Source organism: Ammospiza caudacuta, chromosome 7 (assembly GCF_027887145.1).
Source record: "Ammospiza caudacuta isolate bAmmCau1 chromosome 7, bAmmCau1.pri, whole genome shotgun sequence".
In the NCBI taxonomy this organism is placed as follows: Eukaryota; Metazoa; Chordata; class Aves; order Passeriformes; family Passerellidae; genus Ammospiza; species Ammospiza caudacuta.
The window spans coordinates 46792664-46813427 of NC_080599.1; the positions used below are offsets into that span (position 1 = coordinate 46792664).

At 48.6% G+C, this 20764-nt stretch overlaps 1 protein-coding gene across 1 annotated transcript in view; it reads left to right on the plus strand.

Annotated features, from left to right (window-relative positions):
• ROR1 (receptor tyrosine kinase like orphan receptor 1) overlaps window positions 1-16734 on the plus strand; it is a 151614-nt gene extending 134880 nt beyond the window's left edge. The window contains exons 5-9 of the mRNA XM_058808585.1: window positions 3377-3504; window positions 4563-4880; window positions 6117-6362; window positions 10573-10784; window positions 13801-16734. Of these exons, the coding sequence (XP_058664568.1) occupies window positions 3377-3504; window positions 4563-4880; window positions 6117-6362; window positions 10573-10784; window positions 13801-15225 (2329 nt within the window). The 3' untranslated portion in view covers window positions 15226-16734. The remainder of the gene's footprint in view (window positions 1-3376; window positions 3505-4562; window positions 4881-6116; window positions 6363-10572; window positions 10785-13800) is intronic.
• The last annotated feature ends 4030 nt before the right edge of the window (window positions 16735-20764 follow it).

Sequence of the window (20764 nt, forward strand, 5' to 3'; positions counted from 1 at the left end):
TGATCCCAGGGAGCTGAGAGCTGTGCTTAAAGCCAAAAATTGGTAATAGCTGTGCTTAAAAACAAAACTTGATAATAGCTGTGTTTAAAAACAAAAATTGATAATAGCTGTGCTTAAAGCCAAAAACTGATTGATAGGTGTGTCTAAAGCCAAAAACCGATTGCTGTGTTTAAAACCAAAACCTGATAGGTGTGTTTAAAGCCAAAAACTGATAGGTGTGTTTAAAGCCAAAAACCGCTGTGTTTAAAGCCAAAACCCGATAGGTGTGTTTAAAACCAAAAATCGATTGCTATGTTTAAAACCAAAAACCTCTGTCTTTAAAAAAAACAAAAACCTGATAGGTGTGTTTAAAGCCAAAACCTGATAATAGTTGTGTTTAAAGCCAAAACCCGATGTGTGTGTTTAAACCCAAACCTGATAGGTGTGTTTAAAGCCAAAGCCCGATGTGTGTGTTTAAATCCAAAGCTAAAATAGCAGTATTTAAAGGCAGAGCGCTGCCAGGGGGCAGCAGGAGGTGCGGAATGTGTTGGAGCTGCTGGGTCCTTCATGCTCCTCTGGGTTTGGATGGGGTCGGATGGGATCTCTGGGAAGCACAGGGTGATCACCCCGGCAGCATCTGCTCGCTGGGAAAGGGTTTCCTCTTTACCCTAATGCTCCCCTCCTGGGATTTTCTGCAAAATCCCGTTCCACAGGGCATTTCCAGCCAGGTGAGCCGGTGTCCCTGCTCACTGCCCATCCTTGGGGGAGCCTTTGTGCAGTCCTCAAGTGAAATTCCATGTTAAATTTATCCTGGAGCAAAGGAGGCTCAGGGGGCCCTTGTGGCTCTGCACAGCTCCTGCCAGGAGGGGTTTGGGATCTGCTCCAGGGAACAGGGACAGGAGCAGAGGGAACGGCCCCAGGCTGGGCATGGGGAGATCAGGGTGGAGATTTGGGGAAATTCCTTCTGGGAAAAGGTTCTCCAGCCCTGGCACAGCTGTCCAGGAGTCCCCATCCCTGAAGGGATTTAGGATCCCTGTGGATGTGGCACTTGGGGACAGTGGTCAGTGGTGGCCCTGGCAGTGCTGGGGAATGGTTGGACTGAATCTGAGCAGCCTTTTCCAACCTTAAGGATTTTATGATGCTATAATTCCATAAAAATAATAAATAGCTAATTATTTATATCCAGTCTGGGCATTTAATGATGAGAGGTTGAGCTCAACTCCAGAGCCTGCAGTTGCTGTTGTGATTTTTCAGCTCAGGTTTCAGTTTTTCTCTTCAAGAACCAACAGAATAAAGAGATTGTCACCAGAGTGACCCCGTGCAGGAGCCAAGGCTGTGGTTGTGGATCCCTGCTTGCATCTCAGGTGTCTCTGTTACCTGAATCCCTGAGGCACCTCAGCCTCCCCTGGGGCTGTTAATGAAGAGTTTAATTGGCAGTTAAAGGTTGTGCTTTCAACCCAGCTTCCAAGGTGCTTGGGAATACCTCAGGAACATCATGCAGGGGAACCTGGAGCCTTTCTCACCGATTTCCCAGTGGTGAGATAGCCTGGAGGAGGTTTCACAGAATTCATGGAATGACTGGGTTGGAAGAGACCTCCAAGATCATGGAGTCCATCCCAGCCCCACACCCCAACTCACCCCTGGCACCCAGTGCCACATCCAGGCTTTGTTAAACACACCAGGGATGGGGACTGCACCACCTCCCCGGGCAGCCATTCCAGAGCTTTATCACCTTTCTGTGAAAAGCTTTTCCTGCTCTCCAGCCTGTATTTCCCTTGGTGCAGCTCGAGGCTGTGTGCTCTGGCTGTGTCAGTGCTGCTGCAGACAGAGCCCAGCCCCAGGTGAGCACGGGCACCTTCCAGGAGCTGTGAGAGTGATGGGGGCACCCCTGAGTCTCCTTTTCTCCCTCAGGGGCTCCTCACAGGGTTTGTGCTCCAGCCCCCGTTTCCATCTCTCCCATCCCTCTTTCCCACCCCTCTCCTTCACACTCATAAATTACTGCGCTTAATCCGCGGGCTTTGGCTTCTCCCTGAGGCTCTGCGGGAGTGCCGGGACGCTGCTGGGGAGCCGGGGGGTGTTTGGGATGCCCTGGAAGGCGATCCCAGCGCTTTTCCCCGCTAATCCCATTAGCAGCGCTGGCCGCGGAGCCGGGAGCGGAGCGGCCGCGGCCCCGCGCAGTCACAAAGGGCGGGCGCCTTCAAAGAGCCCCCCGGGATTTGCATCGCCAAGGTCTTCAGCACGGCATGAAAGTGGCTTTTGTTAAACTTAATGGCGGAGTTGATTAATAAAAAGCTCTGATTTTTCCCTTATTAAGGCGTGGTGCGATTCCGCCGTTGGGTTTTTGGCATCTGGGGGAGGGAGAATTCTGCACACAAAGGGAGTAAGTAACCTGTTCCCTGCCCGGCTGTCATCATCCCTAGGGATATTCCACTGTCATTTCTCCCACTTTGAGAGCCATGGCTGGGCTGGGCAGGAATAACAAAGGAAATATCAGCAAATTTTCATTTAGCTCCTCGTTTTTTGCTGGGAGCTCAAACAAAGCTAAGATATCTGTCCACAAAGTTCATCCCAAAAATCTCAGTGCAAAATATCTCAGAGTGGATCCTAAAGGAAAGATTTGAAAGGGCTGATTCATGAGTTGGGATTTCAGGGATCATGTACTCAAAACCTCACTAAAACTCTCTGTTCAGTGCTGAATATTCAAAATACCCAGTGTCTGCCTGGGTCTTCAGCAATTTCCTTTCTTTGCTTTGTTTGAAGAGCATTGGCAAATAATTTTCCATCTGGATTTCTGGATTAAATGTCTCCTATATTGCCTAAAAGAAAGCACCAGATGAAAGAAATGTGTCTGTAGAACTCCTGTCTCAGTTTTGGTTCTGTTTTAGCACTAAATGTTGCCACACACAGAAGGCTGAGCAAACATTTCACATTTCCAGGGTATCAGTGCTGGCAGAGGTTGGATTTTCTATATACACTTTAAATTCTGCCTCCAGAATTTAAATATCCAACCTGGCAGAGGTTGGGTTTTCTATATACACTTTAAATTCTGCCTGCATGACTCTTCCTGCTGTGTTTATCAATATTAAGCATAAGCTTGGTTCAAAAATAGAAAACTATGTGTTAGCTGCTTTAAATAAACATCTATCCTATTTTTCCAGGCAGTTTATATTTCTCTTCTAATCAAGGCTGAGTGTATTTCTGAGCAGAGCCTTAAAAGCACTCATTTCATGCAACATTAATGTGTATTTTGGCTAAGCTGACATGCCACTTTTTACCAGGCAGATGAAAGGGGTTTATTTAAACAAACAAATATACAAGGTCTTGTTGAAGAGAATGAAATAATCCTAATTGTATTCAGCATTTTGTAGTCACCTTTTTTTGTTTCTGGCTGTTTCAGGGATGAGTATGAGGAGGATGGGTTTTGCCAGCCCTACAGGGGCATCGCCTGCGCCCGCTTCATTGGCAACAGAACCATCTACATGGAGTCCCTGCACATGCAGGGGGAGATAGAAAATCAGATTACAGGTGGGTAAAAACACCTTGGCTGCTTCCCCACCCAGCCCTCTGCTCCCAAAACGCTGCTGGAGTTTTATAAACAGCGATGTTGTTTTGCTTTGCTTTATTCCCTCTTGCCATCAGCTTGTCTGGGGGTCTCTGCTCCTCCAGCTCCTCACAAAACACCTCAAAAAAAAAAGATTTTTCAGGGAAAAGGGGCTGTGTGTTTATAGCTTCTGGGAGACTCAGTGCTGCTGTTACCCCAGCAGGTTTTGAAAGCAAAGGGGGAGAAAGTTTAGTTGATTTTATGTGGCTGGAATAATTTAGGTGCTGGGAAAGGCTGCATAAATAATCCAGCAAGCAGTATTATAAATAATCCAGCAAGCAGTATTATTCCTTTGGATTTAGGGGAGAACCAGTTGCCATTATTTTTGTGGGATATGCTGATGGGGTTGCTGGATTCACAGATATCATAGAGATCATTATATTCTCTATTTTTAATATAAAATAACTTGGTCTAATCCTAGCCCTGGTAATCAGCTCTATATTCAGATTTTTTCCTTGCTGTCAGAATATCCCAAATTTCTCTTCTCCCTTTGTCTCCAAACACTGTCAGCATTGCAAAAAAAGGCTTCATTTCCCCAAGAAAGGCAATGTGGAGCCAGCAGTTCATAATTTTCCAGCATTTTGTTTGAAAAGTTATTTGGGATTGTATTGGGATTGTCACCTTCCGTGAAGGAACCAGTGCAGGAATTTGGGGGTTACCTGTTGGGCTTACAAATATTACATGAATTTGTAAATTATTCTAAGTTATTTGGGAGAAAAAAAGGAATAATTAAAGGAAAAACTAAAGGAATAATTATGTTGGGGGGGGGGGGGTTGGGTAATGAGCATAGCATTAATCCCTGATGAAAACCTGATGTATTTTCCTTGTCAGTGAAGTCATCATGGTTAATAACTTCCAGTGTAATTAGTGCTGTGCATTCCTGCTCATCACCTGCACAGCTGCAGTGGGGAGTGAGGGTTTCTCTGGGATGACACAGCCCAGGGAAAATGTTCCCAAGCCAAACCCTTGTGGTTTTTCCCAGCTGCCTTCACCATGATCGGCACCTCCAGCCACCTGTCGGACAAGTGCTCCCAGTTTGCCATCCCCTCCCTGTGCCACTACGCCTTCCCCTACTGCGACGAGACCTCCTCTGTCCCCAAGCCGCGGGACCTGTGCCGGGATGAGTGCGAGATCCTGGAGAACGTGCTGTGCCAGACCGAGTACATCTTCGCCAGGTCCAACCCCATGATCCTGATGAGGCTCAAGCTGCCCAACTGCGAGGATCTGCCCCAGCCCGACAGCCCCGAGGCCGTCAACTGCATCCGCATCGGCATCCCCATGGCCGACCCCATCAACAAGAGTGAGTGCTGAGCTGTGACCGTGCTCACAGGGGTCCCAGGATGAGGGAAGGGATGAGAATGTGGACTCCATGTTTCAGAAGGCTGATTTATTATTTTATTATATATATTATATTAAAACTGTACTAAAAGAATAGAAGAAAGGATTTCATCAGAAGACTGGCTAAGAATAGAATAGCAAAAAATGATAACAAAGGTTTGTGTCTCGGGCTCTCTGTCCAAGCCAGCTGACTGTGATTGGCCACTAATTAGAAACAACCACATGAGACCAATCACAGATGCACCTGTTGCATCCCACAGCAGCAGATAACCATTGTTTGCATTTTGTTCCTGAGGCCTCTCAGCTTCTCAGGAGAAAAAATCCTAAGGAAAGGAATTTTCAGAAAATATCATGGCTGCACTGAATGCCATGGTGCCTTGGTTTGGAATGACAGGAGTCTGCTAGGAAAGGCAGGAGCCTCCCCTGAAATGGAGAATGTGAACCTCCTTCCCCCTCTGAATTGCTATAAATTTTAAATTAAGGGGCTCTCAGGCAAAAATTATGGGAGCAGGAAATAACAGTTCTGTAATAGGGAAGGAAATAAAAGGATAAAATAAACAATGCAGTACACTAGAACAACACTGACAGAGTCAGAGCCCAACCTGACACCCTATGGGGCAGGCTGTTGGCAGCAGTCCCATTGGAATTGTGGCTCAGCCCTCCTGCAGTGTCAGGGGTGGTTCTGTTGGAGCAGGGATCCTATAGAAATCCCATTGGAATTGTGGCTCAGCCCTCCTGCAGTGTCAGGGGTGGTTGTGCTGGAGCAGGGATCCTGTAGAATCCCATTGGAATTGTGGCTCAGCCCTCCTGCAGTGTCAGGGGTGGTTCCCTGTAGAAAGGTGTAGTTTTCCTCTGAAGATCCAGTGGAAGAGGCAGCTGCTATTCCTCTGGGCAATCCAGTGCAGAAGCCGTGCTGGTGTTTCCAGGATCTCCAGATTATATCCAGGCAGGAATGCTTGGCTCCTCCCTCTGGGCTCACATCTCCCAATGGGATGCTGTAGCTCTTATCAGCCGTGCAGTGACATTCAATAGCTGTTATCAGCAGATATCTCCCCTGAGGGAGGAGTGGCTGTGGAAGAGATAGGGAAAACTGCCCGCTTAATAGAAGACAACTGCCATACAGATGGCAATAGAATACATCTTGCCTTGTGTGTCCTTCAGAAATGAAGAGTGGCCTTGTGCTGTGTTGTCTTTGCAGATCACAGGTGCTACAACAGCACGGGCGTGGATTACCGGGGCACGGTGAGCGTGACGCGCTCGGGGCGGCAGTGCCAGCCCTGGAACTCGCAGTACCCCCACACCCACACCTTCACTGCTGCCCGGTACCCCGAGCTCAACGGGGGCCACTCCTACTGCAGGAACCCTGGCAACCAGAAGGACGCCCCGTGGTGCTTCACCTTGGATGAGAACCTCAAATCAGAGCTCTGCGATGTCCCGGCCTGCGGTAATGCCTGACCCGGTGTGGGCTGGAACTGGGAGCAAGGGGATGGGGTTTGGTGCCTTGTGAAAACTGCCCTGGAGCAGAGGCTGGGCAGAGTTCCAGAATAAAGCAGGGATTTATTCAAAGGAATGGATCTCCTCCATGGATGCACCTTGGGCAGCACCAGAGCCCAGCCAGGGCTGCCCCCAAGATGAACCAAAATGGCCCCAAAATGCACGAGCGGGCACGGGCTCTGTCCCTGGGATCAGCTCTGCTCCATTTGCACCTTGCAGTTCATTGTCCCATTGCAGCTTTAGCCCAGGCAGTCCCACCCTGCTTGTTTTTCTCTCTCCAGCCCACGGGGTTTGTGCTCTGGGGCTGAGATTTGGGTCATTTGTCCTTGGTGCCCAGCTGGAGCAGGAATTGTTTTGTCTCCCTGCTCTGTGCACAGAGCTCAGCATCCCTGAATGTGAACCCATACCCTCACACTAAAGCAGCACAGAATGTGAAAATAGAAAAGCTAAACTTGAGGCATCAGTTTGGTGCACAAAATGTTTGTAGGAAAGGCTGGCTGGCCCTGCTCCCTGGACACCTTTGAGCAGTTGCTGCCACTGCAGTGACAAAGTGGTGGCATGAAAATAATTTCCTGGGGAATGGCTGTGCACTGCCAGCTCAGGTGTTTCTGACTTTCCAGGTTGGTGTTCCAATCAATACAACTCCTTAGGCCGAATTAAATCATAGAAACATGGAATGGTTTGGGTTGGAAAAGCCCTCCAGGGTCATGGAGTCCAACCACCCCCAGCACTGCCAAGGCCACCACTGCCCCACATCCTTAAGTGCCACATCCACACATTTAAATGTCTTTTAAAGGCCCTTTTAAGACCCCACCACTGTGGGCAGCTGTGCCAGGGCTGGACAATGTTTTCCATGAAGAAATTTTCCCAAATATCCAATCTAAGTCTCCTCTGGTGTAACTTGAGTCTGTTCCGTCTGCTCCTGTCCCTGTTCCTGGGAGCAGATCCCAAACCCCTCCTGTCAGGAGCTGTGCAGAGCCACAAGGCCCCCTGAGCCTCCTTTGCTCCAGGCTGAGCCCCTGCCCAGCTCCTCAGGGATTCTGCAGCCCCTGCCCAGCTCCTCAGGGATTCTGCAGCCCCTGCCCTGCTCCTCAGGGATTCTGCAGCCCCTGCCCTGCTCCATTCCCTTCCCTGGACACGCTCCAGCCCCTCCAGTGCTTTCTTCTTGTGGGGGCCCCAAAACCAGGGAGAGGGTTTGAGATGCACATGATAGAGCCCAGACTATCTGCCTTCCCCCTGATCTACCCTTTCAGTAAGAACATGATTTAGATCCCATTTTGGCATCGATTCCCATCTTTCCATTAATTGAAAAAGGCTTTGGAGCAAACTCAGAACATGTCTCCCTGCAGAAATGTTCATAACCATAACCAGAAAAAATGTGATTTGGTTCTGGCTCCAGAGCAGGAACATCAAAGGTATCTCATTTCTGAGGGGAAAGGTAAATGTTACTGTGACAACTTGTAGGCAGCATCAAATTTGGTGTGAAACTTTGAATTTCCACAACATTTCTGGCGTGTCCATGCGAATAGCTGTGGTTTTTTTTCTTGGCCTGTTATCAATATTGTTATTTCTACATGCAGATAAAACAATTAGGACCCATTTGTTCAAGTCTTCCATTCACTTCCCCCCAGCTCTCTGAAAAGCAGAATCCAATGAGAGCTGAATCTCCTTTTTTGTTCATTTTGCAAACCCAAAATGCAGCCAGGGCAGTTCTAGAAACACAAATTTCAAATCCATTTTAGAGGACCTGGCAATGGCACCTCTATTTTTGAAACAAGGCCTGAGCTGTGTTGGCAGTGCTGGTTTAGGAGTTGGACTCGCTGATCTCTGAGGGCTTTTCCCACCTCAACAGTTCTGTGATTTTCCCCACACTTTTTGAGTCCTGCACCTCTTCTGCTGTTATTTCAACAGAAATAACAAAAAAACATCCTGAAGATTGCTGTGCCAGTCCCCTCTGGATGGGCTCTGAGGTGCCAGGCCCAGCTCAGGCTTTTGATCTGGGGTACCAGGACTCTTTTGGAGCCAAACTCTGATTTTCAAGCTTTGCTTGATAATAACTGAGATAGGCTGGAGAATTCCTGACAAAGTTTTTAATTGCCAAAACCTCTCACTGCTGCCTTCCTTAAATGGTTGTTCTGTGGCTTTATTATTCTAAATACAAGCAGGGCTGGATCAGGTGAGCAGTAATTGAATTGTTAAGTGCTAATCTGCATATTAAAACCAGAACACTGTGTGGGACTTGCATTCTGCTGGTTTTGCACTGGCTGAAAGAGCCATTTCAGGCCTGTTTTAATCAGCATTGTGCATTCTGCCCCACCAGGACATGCCTAGATGGGAAATGGATTTAATTAGGGTGGCTCCCAAGAAGCTCATTAACCTAATGAGGCTTCACAGTGGGGGCTGCTACTTAATAAGAATAATAATTGCCTTTGACTGGAATAGCTCAGGTGATGAACTGGTGCCCAGGTCTCCCTCTGCCTCGTGCTGCTGCTTTCTTTTCCTCTCTTCAACTGTATCTCACAAGCTGTGAGAGATTTGTTTCATCAAAGTTTGTTAACCTGCTTGCAGGGAGATGTGAAACACGGGCTAATTCGAGCATGAGGCTTAGCAAAGCCCAGCCTGAGAAGGTTGGGAAGGGCACTGTGTGAATCCCTGCCTCTCTGGGAACAGGGAAAACACCGTGGGGGTGGTGCTTTAGCCCTCTCCCCTTTCCCAAAGGCTGGAGGAATATTTGGGCTCCCTCTCCTCTCAATTAAAAACCAGATGGCACAACTTAATCTGAAAGGAATGATCAGAGAGGACGTGGGGGGAGCAGAGGACAGCGTGAGCTGAAAGAGGAGAGGGGTTATGCAAAGTGACATCCAGAACCATTTGAACTTTGCCTCTGTCACAATTTGAGTCGAGCCCAAGCTTCAGATCAAGTTCGTGTTTAATGAAGTGCATAAAAGAGATCTGTGTGGGCCGCTAAGCGCTTGTACAAATCCAGCCTGGAAAACACAGACAAACAAACTGGAGTGACCCTGCAGGGATAATAAAACATTCCCTGTTCTCCCAGGGTCCCCGAGGCAGCCCCAGGCATTCCCAAGTCCCTTGGAAACAGCCAGGGCTCCGGGGATCCTCCAGTCCCCTGAAATGAGCGCGTTAATCCGGGTGTAATTCCACCCTAAACCCTGGGAATGCTCCTGGGGAATGGCAGAGCAGGGAGGGCTCTGTGTGCCCTGCCTGGGCCACTCGGGAGGGGGATCTGTCCTTGTCCCTGTGCCTGAGACACTCGGGATTTGGGATCTGTCCCTGTCCCCCGTGGGGCTGCCTGAGCTCCTCCCAAAGCCTCTCCCCTCTCCCACATCTCCCAGCCCAGGGATGCAGTGCTGGGTATCCTGAGCAGTGGCAAAGAGGGGCCCAAAATATTTCCAAAATGCCTTGGGAGGAGCCCTGAGAGGGATCAGGGGTTGCAGGGAGCCTTTGGGCTGTGCCACACCATCCTCCTTCCCAACTCCTCAGATTGCTCCCCTTTATCCCTGCTTCAGCTTCCCTGGCACCTCACCCTGCTTGCCTGGTTCTGCTCGTACTGAGCTGTTCTTCTTTCACTTCCATCTGCTTGTACCCATTCCTTTTTGCTGGAAAGAGGTTGGTTGAACCTTTAAAGGGAGAGGCAGCTCAATCCAGACTGTTCTCCTTTAAATTGTCTCAAACCAAAACACAAAATAAGGAGATTGAATTCCCACCAGAGCTTTTCTTGGAATCACAGACTGATCTGGCTTGGAAGGGACCTTAAAAATCATTTAGTTCCAACTCTCTGCCATGGGAAGGGGCACCTGCCTCAAGCTTCTTCCATAAGGTGTTTTAGAAATTCCCTTTCCTGTGGATCTGTGTTGGGCCATGACTTAATTTCAGCCCAAGCCAAGGCCACATCACAGCATTTCACTCCTTCCTGCCCATCAGCAGGTTTGACCTGGCAGGGTCTGCTCCTGTGTAACCTCACAGAACTGTTCCTCCACAAAATAATTTTTCCTTTTAATATTAATTAAATAAAACAGTATTCAATGTGGATTTCAGCAAGATGAAAAGGATGTTTTATTCTTTTTAACACTTTTAGTTGACCCAGGGATATGTTTGACTCCACGGGATGTTAAGGGGTTATTTTTTCCTTTCTGAACCAGATTACAAGGATTCCAAGGAAAAGAACAAAATGGAAATCCTGTACATCCTGGTGCCAAGTGTCACCATTCCCCTGGCCATAGCCTTGCTGTTCTTCTTCATCTGCATCTGTCGCAACAACCAGAAATCCTCGTCCCCTCCGGTGCAGAGGCAGCCCAAGCACGTCCGGGGGCAGAACGTGGAGATGTCCATGCTCAACGCCTACAAACCAAAGGTAAACCCTCAGTTCTGCTCCCACACCTGCAGCAGGGAGGGAAGTGCTTCAAACAACCCAGCACTGAGGCATTCAGGGGGTTTCCAGATTGGGATTTGTGTGATTTCTGTGAGGGTTTTCTCAGCAGCAGCAGCATGTGCTGGACCAATGTGTGTCAGTGTCTCTGGAGAAATAATGGAGTTTTTGTGGGATAAAGCAAGAAAGCCCTTCCTGAAGCATCTCCACAACAGCTCATTTAAGTGAGAGGTAATGCAGGTAAAGATGTGATTCAGCATTTCCTCGGGAGAGCTTTTCATGGCTGTGCTCAGTTCATCTGTCACCTTTCACTCAGCTCAAATCACCTTGGGAAAGATTTCTTCCTTGGGTTTCCAGGCTTCCCCATTCCCTCAGCTAAAAGCAGAAATGTCCAAAACAGCCTCAAAGCTCTGCCTGCAGCACAGCTCCTGCTGCTGCTGTTGGCTTCAGCACAGCCCCACGTCCAGGAAGAATTTCAGAATTTTAAAATTAATTTTGATTGAAATGTGACCAACTTTGTGTTCCTATTTCCTGGTGGGATATGCAGAACTGGCTGTGGCACCCAGGGCATGGCTGGAGGTGCCTCCTGCCATCCACAGGCACAGGAATGCCCTGGAAAAGCATTTCCCCTGTGTCACACACCATGCCAAGGCTCCTGATCCTCAGGAGTCCCTCCCAACTCGGGATATTTTATGGTTCTTCAAGAACTTGATGGGCTTTGCTCATTTGGAATTTGGTGGGCTTTGCTCTTTTAGAGTGAAAACCTGTATCTCAATCCCACACACACTTGTATCTTAATTTTCCTTGGAAGTTCCCAATTCCAGCTTTCCTGTACAGCTTGGAGTGGTTTTGGCTCAAAATGTTGGTAGCAGTAAAAAAAAAATTTATAAAGTCAGTATCCAAACTGCATCTTGCATCCAACCTCCTGGAATATTTCACTAAATTTGGGGTTGCCTCTTGTCCCTGTTCTGCTGAGAATTTGGGGTTCAGTCGTGAAGATAATGGGAATGCCAGCATCCTTTTATTGAGGATGCAATTCCCACCTTTCCTGCTGGCACTCCCAGCACAGGAAAGCAGAAATTCCTGGAAATATTTGCAAATATTGACCATTCACTTTCCTTTCAATTTGCAAGTGATGTGCTGCAGGAATATTTTCATTTTATTCATGCTAATTTCAATTTTTCCCACTGGGAAAGCCAGCTCTCCCTGTTTCCAGTGTTTTGATTGCCTTTCAAACAATATTTTCAAGGAAAGGAAATGGAATCTTATTTTGAAAATTGATGTCAGCTTTGGGTGAAAACACATCTAAGCTTCGAGCTCCCACTGAGGCAGTTGTTTGCTTGGATAAATAGGAATGTTAGCATTTCCTCCAGTTTTAAGGGGTTTTAATTGCCTTCAAAAACATAATAAATTAGGGACATCTTGTCCTGGAGCTGAAGGAGAGGTGGAAGGGGTGGATTTCCCTCTCCCTTGCCCCTGACCTGCTGCCTCTTGTGTATTTTACACTTCCCTACATTTTGGACACCCGTGTGTGACAAATACTTGTCAAACAAAAGCCGAGCAGATTTACAACTGCTCCACTCCAAATGAGCCCTTCCTGCCAAAACTTTATGACTTCATTTTCTTCCCCCAGTTTTCCACTCTGTTGGTTCAAACAGACGGGCCCAGGCTCGGGTCAGACAGAGGTCATTTCGCTTTCATTACTAAAATATAATTTACAATATGCCAGACCTAAACAAGTTTTAGCCTAAAGGATTTGGGTAATATAAACCATCTGTTCCTCAACAATATAGCTAATTTCCTGCCATCACTGTGCAGTCTACTGGGCTGCCCGCTTAAATGGCTTTATTATTATTATTATCATAATTATTATGATTATTAATGCAGTGTTTGTATAAAGTCATAAGTGATCAATACAATTAAAATTAATTCATGCAAAAACTGCTTTTTTCTATGATTATTTGAAATGTCAGGTTTTTTTCCCACATTGCTACTGGAAAGCTGGCCTTGCATGATTTCAGGAATGCAAATGCCAATGTTTACACTAATTTACAGAACCTAGATCCCAAACTCATTAACCTTAAATTACTACCTGTGGATTTACTGAGGGCCCTAAATGAGTGGGTTTGGGTGTTACAAGCACAAGTGGAAGTTGGGAATAATGCAGGTTCTTTATGGCCCAGGAGTGAATATCTGCACACCAAAGGGCAATAAATGTTTAAGAGGTTTGCCTTTCTCCTTTGAGAAACTCACTGTCAGAGTTTCAGGATGGAACAGAAACAGACTCTGCTGTGCCTGGAAGGGTTAACAGCAAAGTCAAGGGAAAATTGCCTACAAGGACATGGTTTTTAAAACAAAATCTTTTTTTTCCTGCTAAAACTCCAGGCCCTGGCCTAGAAAACACTTCAGCATGGACCTCTCAGAGCATGGGAATTGCCTCAATTCCTGAAATTAGTCACATTCAATTGGAAGTACAGAAATGCCCAAGGCCAAATGCTGAGATGCTGATGGTTCCTGGGTGTGTTTGGGTCCAATTCTTGTTGTGTCTGACCTTGTGGAGAGGATGGAAGGGAATTCTTTTTGTTACCTTTGGAAGCATGGTGATCTCGTTTGGATCCTGGTGATCGATTTGGAGCATGGTGATCCTGTTTGGATTCTGGTGATCCATTTGGATCTTGGTGATCCATTTGGATCCCGTTGATCCTGTTTGGGTCCTGTTTGGATCCTAGTGATCTCATTTGGATCCCAGTGATCCCATTTGGATCCTGATGATCCCGTTCGGATCCTGGTGATCTGTTTGGATCCTGGTGATCTTGTTTGGATCCTGGTGATCCCATTTGGAACCTGGTGATCCCGTTTGGATCCTGGTGTCCCTCGAGCTGTTCCTGCCACCAGTGGGATCACTGCTCCTGTGTCCTCCTCCTTGGTTCCCACACATCCTAAGAGATTTCACGTTAAAAAGGCCATTTTCAGCCCTGACCTGTTGGTGTTTCTTTCGCAGAGCAAAGCCAAGGAGCTGCCCCTCTCTGCCGTGCGCTTCATGGAGGAGCTGGGCGAGTGCGCCTTTGGGAAGATCTACAAGGGCCACCTCTACCTGCCGGGCATGGACCACGCCCAGCTGGTGGCCATCAAGACCCTCAAGGACTTCAACAACCCTCAGCAGTGGGCGGAATTCCAGCAGGAGGCGTCGCTGATGGCCGAGCTGCACCACCCCAACATCGTGTGCCTGCTGGGCTGCGTGACGCAGGAGCAGCCCGTGTGCCTGATCTTCGAGTACACCAACCAGGGCGACCTGCACGAGTTCCTGGTGATGCGCTCGCCCCACTCGGACGTGGGCTGCAGCAGCGACGAGGACGGCACGGTCAAGTCCAGCCTGGACCACGGGGACTTCCTGCACATCGCCGTGCAGATCGCCGCCGGCATGGAGTACCTGGCCGGGCACTTCTTCGTGCACAAGGACCTGGCCGCCCGCAACATCCTGATCGGGGAGCAGCTCCACGTGAAGATCTCCGACCTGGGGCTCTCCAGGGAGATCTACTCGGCCGATTACTACAGGGTGCAGAACAAGTCCCTGCTGCCCATCCGCTGGATGCCCCCCGAGGCCATCATGTACGGCAAGTTCTCCTCCGACTCCGACATCTGGTCCTTCGGGGTGGTTTTGTGGGAAATATTCAGCTTCGGCCTCCAGCCCTACTACGGGTTCAGCAACCAGGAGGTGATCGAGATGATCCGGAAGCGGCAGCTGCTGCCGTGCTCCGAGGACTGTCCCCCCAGGATGTACAGCCTGATGACGGAGTGCTGGCACGACCTGCCCTCGCGCAGGCCGCGCTTCAAGGAGATCCACGCGCGCCTGCGCTCCTGGGAGGGCCTCTCCAGCCACACCAGCTCCACCACCCCCTCGGGCGGCAACGCCACCACGCAGACCACCTCGCTGAGCGCCAGCCCCGTCAGCAACCTCAGCAACCCGCGGTACCCCAACTACATGTTCCCGGCGCAGGGCATCCCGCAGGGGCAGCTGGCGGGGTTCATGGGGCCGCCGCTGCCGCAGAACCAGCGCTACATCCCCATCAACGGCTTCCCCATCCCGCCGGGCTACGCCGCCTTCCCCGCGCCCCACTTCGCCCCGCCGGCCGCGCCCAGGGTGATCCAGCACTGCCCCCCGCCCAAGAGCCGCTCGCCCAGCAGCGCCAGCGGCTCCACCAGCACGGGCCACGTCACCAGCCTGCCCTCGTCGGGCTCCAACCAGGAGGCCAACATCCCCCTGCTGTCCCACATGGCCATCCCCAGCCACCCGGCCGGCATGGGCATGGCCGTGTTTGGCAACAAAACTCAGAAACCCTACAAAATGGACTCCAAGCAGTCCTCCCTGCTGGGGGACTCCAGCGTGCACGGACCCAACGAGTCGGTGATCTCGGCCGAGTTGTAAATACGCGAGGCCTTTGTACAGAGAACCCTTCGGACGCGGACTCGGCAGGGGCAGCAGAGATGGGTTTGTTTTTCTATTCAGATATTTTATTGAAGGTCCTTTTCTGGCCGTTGCACAGACGTCGCAGCAAAGTGTCTTCTGTGAAGTTTCACTGCTCGCCAGGATGGGCAGGCACAGCCAGATGGATCCTCCTGGTGGGAATCCCCAGCCTTGGCCATGATTCCCCAAGTGCCACCAACAACTCAAAGAGGGGCAGAGGGAATCTGAGGGTTTTTTTAAAGATAAAAACGTTTTATCCGATGCTTTTTCACAGCTTTTTGAAGCGTGGTTTGAATCACGGGAACTTTTTTTTAATACTGAAAACCATATTTTAATATTTGTCTCTTTTTTTAGGAGATGCAAAGATTCGGAGATCTGGGTGTGCAATTTCAGTGCCAATAGGGAAAATATTTGTAAATGTTGCGGTCGAGGATTGTGTTTCAAATGTGTGATCTGAGAGCTGAATCAGTTACTTCAGGTGGGATTTTGGTCTTTGGTTTGGTTGGGAGTCTGAGCTCAGATTCGTACCAAAAAATGTCATTTATGTGACAGCACAAATGCTGGAGTTACCAGCTTGCAGTCTACAAACCTCATCTGCTGCTGGCTGCTGAGGACAGCTGGAGCTCTTAAGGAATTGCCTTAAAGGAAATGAAATTAAAGGGCTTTAATTTCAGAACCTGAATCAACTTCTTCAAAGATAACGTTTCATGATCTAGTCGCTCAAGCAGGAATTTTATATCCTTTTGTTGCTATGCAACTGTGTAATGGAAAAGCGCCAAACCACAAGTTTAGAGATGACAATCAGCTTTCCCAGGAATATTTATTGTGTCATTTCAGTGACTCTGACTCCAGTAACCCTGGAAAAAGGGGAGGCTCACATTCCATCAGGCAGCAAATCCATCGATAGCAATTGTGTCTAATAATGTGAATTAGTGCTGATTTTCCACTTAGAAATGCACCATTTGTGTCATTAAAAAACCCATTCAGGTAGAACCAATCGAGATTCTTCATTTGAAACCACTTTAATGAGTTACACACGTGCTGTGTACGGTACGTTTTCCACAGACTCTTTTTTTGTACTGAATAATATTTTTATTGTCCACAAAAACCAATCTTTTTGCTCAGTTGACAATGTTGTATAATAGGACTTTATTTTTATCTTTTTTGCACAAAAGTGTGATGATGTTTTTGTACAGCAGAAGTGAAAATACATCTCTGCATTTTATATCTTGGGGCTGTTTCTTTTGATTTTTACCCTGATGTAGATGTTCCTGAAATATATTATGGTGATACTCAGCCACTACCTTATACAAATATCTTTCTTTGTTTTCACTGCATGCGTTTAATCACTGTATTACTTGATGATTGAGTTATTAATTATGGGCATTTCAATTAGGCAAGCATGAGAAAAAAAAATGTAATAACAAAGGCTATTTTATAACTGAGATATGTGCATTTTTGTATTTCACGTGCCAGAGATGATATTAAACACTGATTATTTTATGCTGCTGTTTATTAAAACATTGTTTTGCCACAAACACGTCGGCATTTCCTCCCTCCTGAAGGATCCCTGGCTCCCTGTTTCCAGGGAGGCTGAGCTGCTATCAGCCAAGCATCCTTGGATTTAATCAGCAAATAGGAATAACCAAATCCTTCAGGAGCAGCAGTGGGATCATAAAATGATCCCTCACACACTTTGTGGTTTTATGTTCAAACAGGTCAGGCTCAGTTTGAGGTTTCTCCTTTATTTCAAAGCTGGGTCCTTGAGGTCAGAGTATTTTTAGGTATTTTTGGGAGCAGCTCTGAGCAGCACACCTGGAAAGCCTTGGGAAGACCTCTCCCTGCCCTCCCTCCCTCAGCTGGGAAATGTGGGAATTCTGAGGTGAAATCACAGTCTGGCTCACACCTGGTGCACAGGGAGGTGAGGCAGGGAGGCAGAACTGGTGAGGTCATGAGGAAAAGAAGTGCTGCCAGAAATGAGGAGTCACTGCTCAGGTGGGGATGCAGGCATGGGATCAGAGCTGGCTTTGTGGCAAACAAAGGGAGAGGGAATATTCCAGATGCTAAATCATCATCCCTTCCTTCCTCAAGGAGAGAGCACAGCCAGGGCTGTGGGAAATGCAGCAGCCTTGGCTGGATGGGAGCTCTGGAGCAGTGGGAATAAACTCTGGATAAACGGTGCTCACTGAGCCTTCAGCCTGGACAGGCTCATCCCCTCCAGGCTGCTTGTGTTGCTGTGAAAGAGAATAAATATTTGCTGATGTAAAGACCACTGAGGCAGAGCCTGAAATGGGGATTTGGATCCTTTGTTCCCACGGAGGAGAGGAGAGGCTGGGCTGGAATTCTGCATTCTCTGGATGGAGAGGAAAGGGCCAGAGCTGCCTGTGCAGAAATGAGGGCTGGAAAGCTCAGAACTCACCAGGGTTTGTGTTTATTCAGGGATCAGGTCAGGAGGGAATCTGTGCCTTGCTTTGCAGGAACAAGGATTTCCAGGAAGGTTTGGGAATCCCAATCCCATTTCCTTGTCCTGTGGTCTGTGTTCACCAGGAGAGCCCTGAAACAGCCCCAGCTCCAGCCTGCCAGGAGAACACTCCAAGCACAAATTCCTGCTGGATCCAAGGCTCTGCACTGTGGGCTCACCTCCCACATCCATTGGCTCCCATTCCTGCACACTCAGCAGGAGGAATTTGGATTTGGGGCAGGATTCAGCCGCTTTGGGGTGCCTGAGCTTTGGCTTTGCCTCTTCCAAACGGGGTCAGGGATTCAAGGGAGAGGCTTTGGCTTGGGAAGGACCTTCAATCCCACCCCATCCCATGGCAGGGACACCTCCCACTGTCCCAGGCTGCTCCAACCTGGTCTGGGACACTGCAGGGATCCAGGGGCAGCCACAGCTGCTCTGCGAATTCCATCCCAGCCCCTCCCAGGGCACAATTCCTTCCCATTATCCCATTAGATTTCAGGGATTTGATGGTGCGGCCCAAGCTCCAGGTGGTTCTGCTGTGAGCACAGGGATTACAAAGCAGAGTTCTGAGACATTTGGACAGAGTTGCTCTAAAGAACATTTTTTGCACAAACAACACAATATTTTTTTCAGAACCGCTAGACAAAAAAAGAGTCAATTTTTCATTTGCAGAAAAATTTGACAGAATCTTTCTTGTGTGTTACAATATTTTAACCAGTGTTTCTTTATGAATTCAGGGTTCTGTGGTCAGGGGGTGGAATGAGCAGCTGGTTCTGCTGCAGAACATCATGGACAAAATGGGAAAATTCCCTTTCCATGGGCCTGGAGCCTCTCAGAGATGTGATGTCTGTGCAATCCAAGCAGCAATTTTTTATCTTGCTGTGGGCTACCTTTTATAGGAGGAGAGAGAATATTGCCCCCAAGTTGGTCACTCTCCAGCCCATGATATTTCTGCCTGTTTCATCTCCCCCAGATTAAAGTTCAGCTCATTGCAGGACAGTTTATATTGCTGAGGTAATAGAAAATTATTAAAAACAGAGAGAGACACAATATTGGGGCTGCACATCAAAAGCTCTTTAAGACAAAGGAGGGAAAATTGACTCGGAACTGGAATTATTTGAAGCATCTGTGGTGTCCTTTATTTCCCATTTAACAGTGCAACACATTTGGGAATGGTGTTGGGCTGGTTCTGGGCCCTAATTTGCTGAGTTTTACCCTAAACCCTGTGGTTTATCTGCTCCTGCAGAGGGAACAGCAGCTCTTGGTAAATTAATTTTGACCTTGAGACACAAAGGAAGATTCTGCAGTGCCGAAACCTTCAGCTGTGTGGAGAATTTGGGTTCTTTTAATGGAATTTAAAGGCAGAAACCTCTGCTAGATTTCTGAGGAACATGTGGGTTGATGAACCACGAGTGGTGCTGGGAGCAGGATCTGTTGGGGAATATCTCTGTAAGTCCAGTGGGGTTGTTGGGCATTTCCAGAGTTTATCAAAAACCCAATAATGTTTTAGAGCAGCAGGGACAACAAGGATTCCCAATCCCCCTCGGTGAGTGCTGGCTCCATCCCGAGCTGTGCAAGGCAGAGCCATGGGAGGGGTCCCCATGGAAGGGGCAGTGCTGGAGTCTGGGATTGGGATTTTGGGGTGGCTCCAGGTGGTTGGAGCCATGGGGGAATGGGCAAAACATCCCATCCATGGAAAAAAATACCCTTTAATGGGAGCTCAGCTGCCTGTGCTCAGCAATTCCTGCACCTGGGATGGGGCAGCCCCAGCACAAAGAGGTGGGGAGAGAACTGGGAGGAAGATGAGGGTGGGGTGGGTAAAATCCTCCAGGGTCATCGAGTCCAGCTGTCCCACCTGCACTGCCAAGGCCAGCACTGCCCCATGTCCCCAAATGCCACATCCACAGGGGTTTAAAATCCCTCCAGAGATGGGGACTCCAGTGATGCCTCAGGTTTGGCTTTTCTATTTTCACACTCTGTGCTGCTTTAGTGTGTGGGTCTGGGTTCACATTCAGGGATGCTGAGCTCTGTGCACAGAGCAGGGAGACAAAACAATTCCTGCTCCAGCTGGGCACCAAGGACAAATGACCCAAATCTCAGCCCCAGAGCACAAACCCCGTGGGCTGGAGAGAGAAAAACAAGCAGGGTGGGACTGCAGGGCTAAAGCTGGAATGGGACAATGAACTGCAAGGTGCAAATGGAGCAGAGCTGATCCCAGGGACAGAGCCCGTGCCCGCTCGTGCATTTTGGGGCCATTTTGGTTCATCTTGGGTGCAGCCCTGGCTGGGCTCTGGTGCTGCCCAAGGTGCATCCATGGAGGAGATGCTGTGAATAAATCCCTGCTTTGTCCTGGAACTCTGCCCAGCCTCTGCTCCGGGGCAGCCTGCACAAGGCATCAGCACCACTGTGCCCATGTCTGACCACCCTTCCTGTAAAGCAAATTTCCAAAATCTCCACCCAGACTCTCCTCTGGCCCAAATTTATTTCTTTCTTATACAAAGAAATAAATTCCTCCTGTCCCTGTTCCCTGGAGCAGATCCCAAACCCCTCCTGCCAGGAGCTGTGCAGAGCCACCAGGGCCCCCTGAGCCTCCTTTGCTCCAGGCTGAGCTGGAACCTCAGGGAGGAATTTGTGAATTCCTCAAGAGCCAGAGCAGAGAACAGGGTAGGAAAGAGCCATGGGAATGAGAATTCCTGGGAATAACAAACCCTGGTAGTGGTGCTGTGTCTCCCTCCAGGATAAGGGCCCAGAGGCACCTTCCAGGTAGGATTTGTTCCATGTTTCTGTTTGTTTTATCAGGGAATTTGTCATCAGCATTTGCTGAAATACAGCAGGGACCTGCAGAGCCATTAAATGTCCAAAAGGCTTGGATAAAGGGAGACATTTTAACAGCTCCTACCAGGAGAGATTTATTCTGCACAGAAAAACTGGGATTTATCTAGGAAACCAGGCGGACACCCCAGAGATAGAAAGTTTGAGTTGTTTAAAAATACAAGATATGCACAGCAGACAACCTCTGGTCCCTCTGGTGCCTGGTGA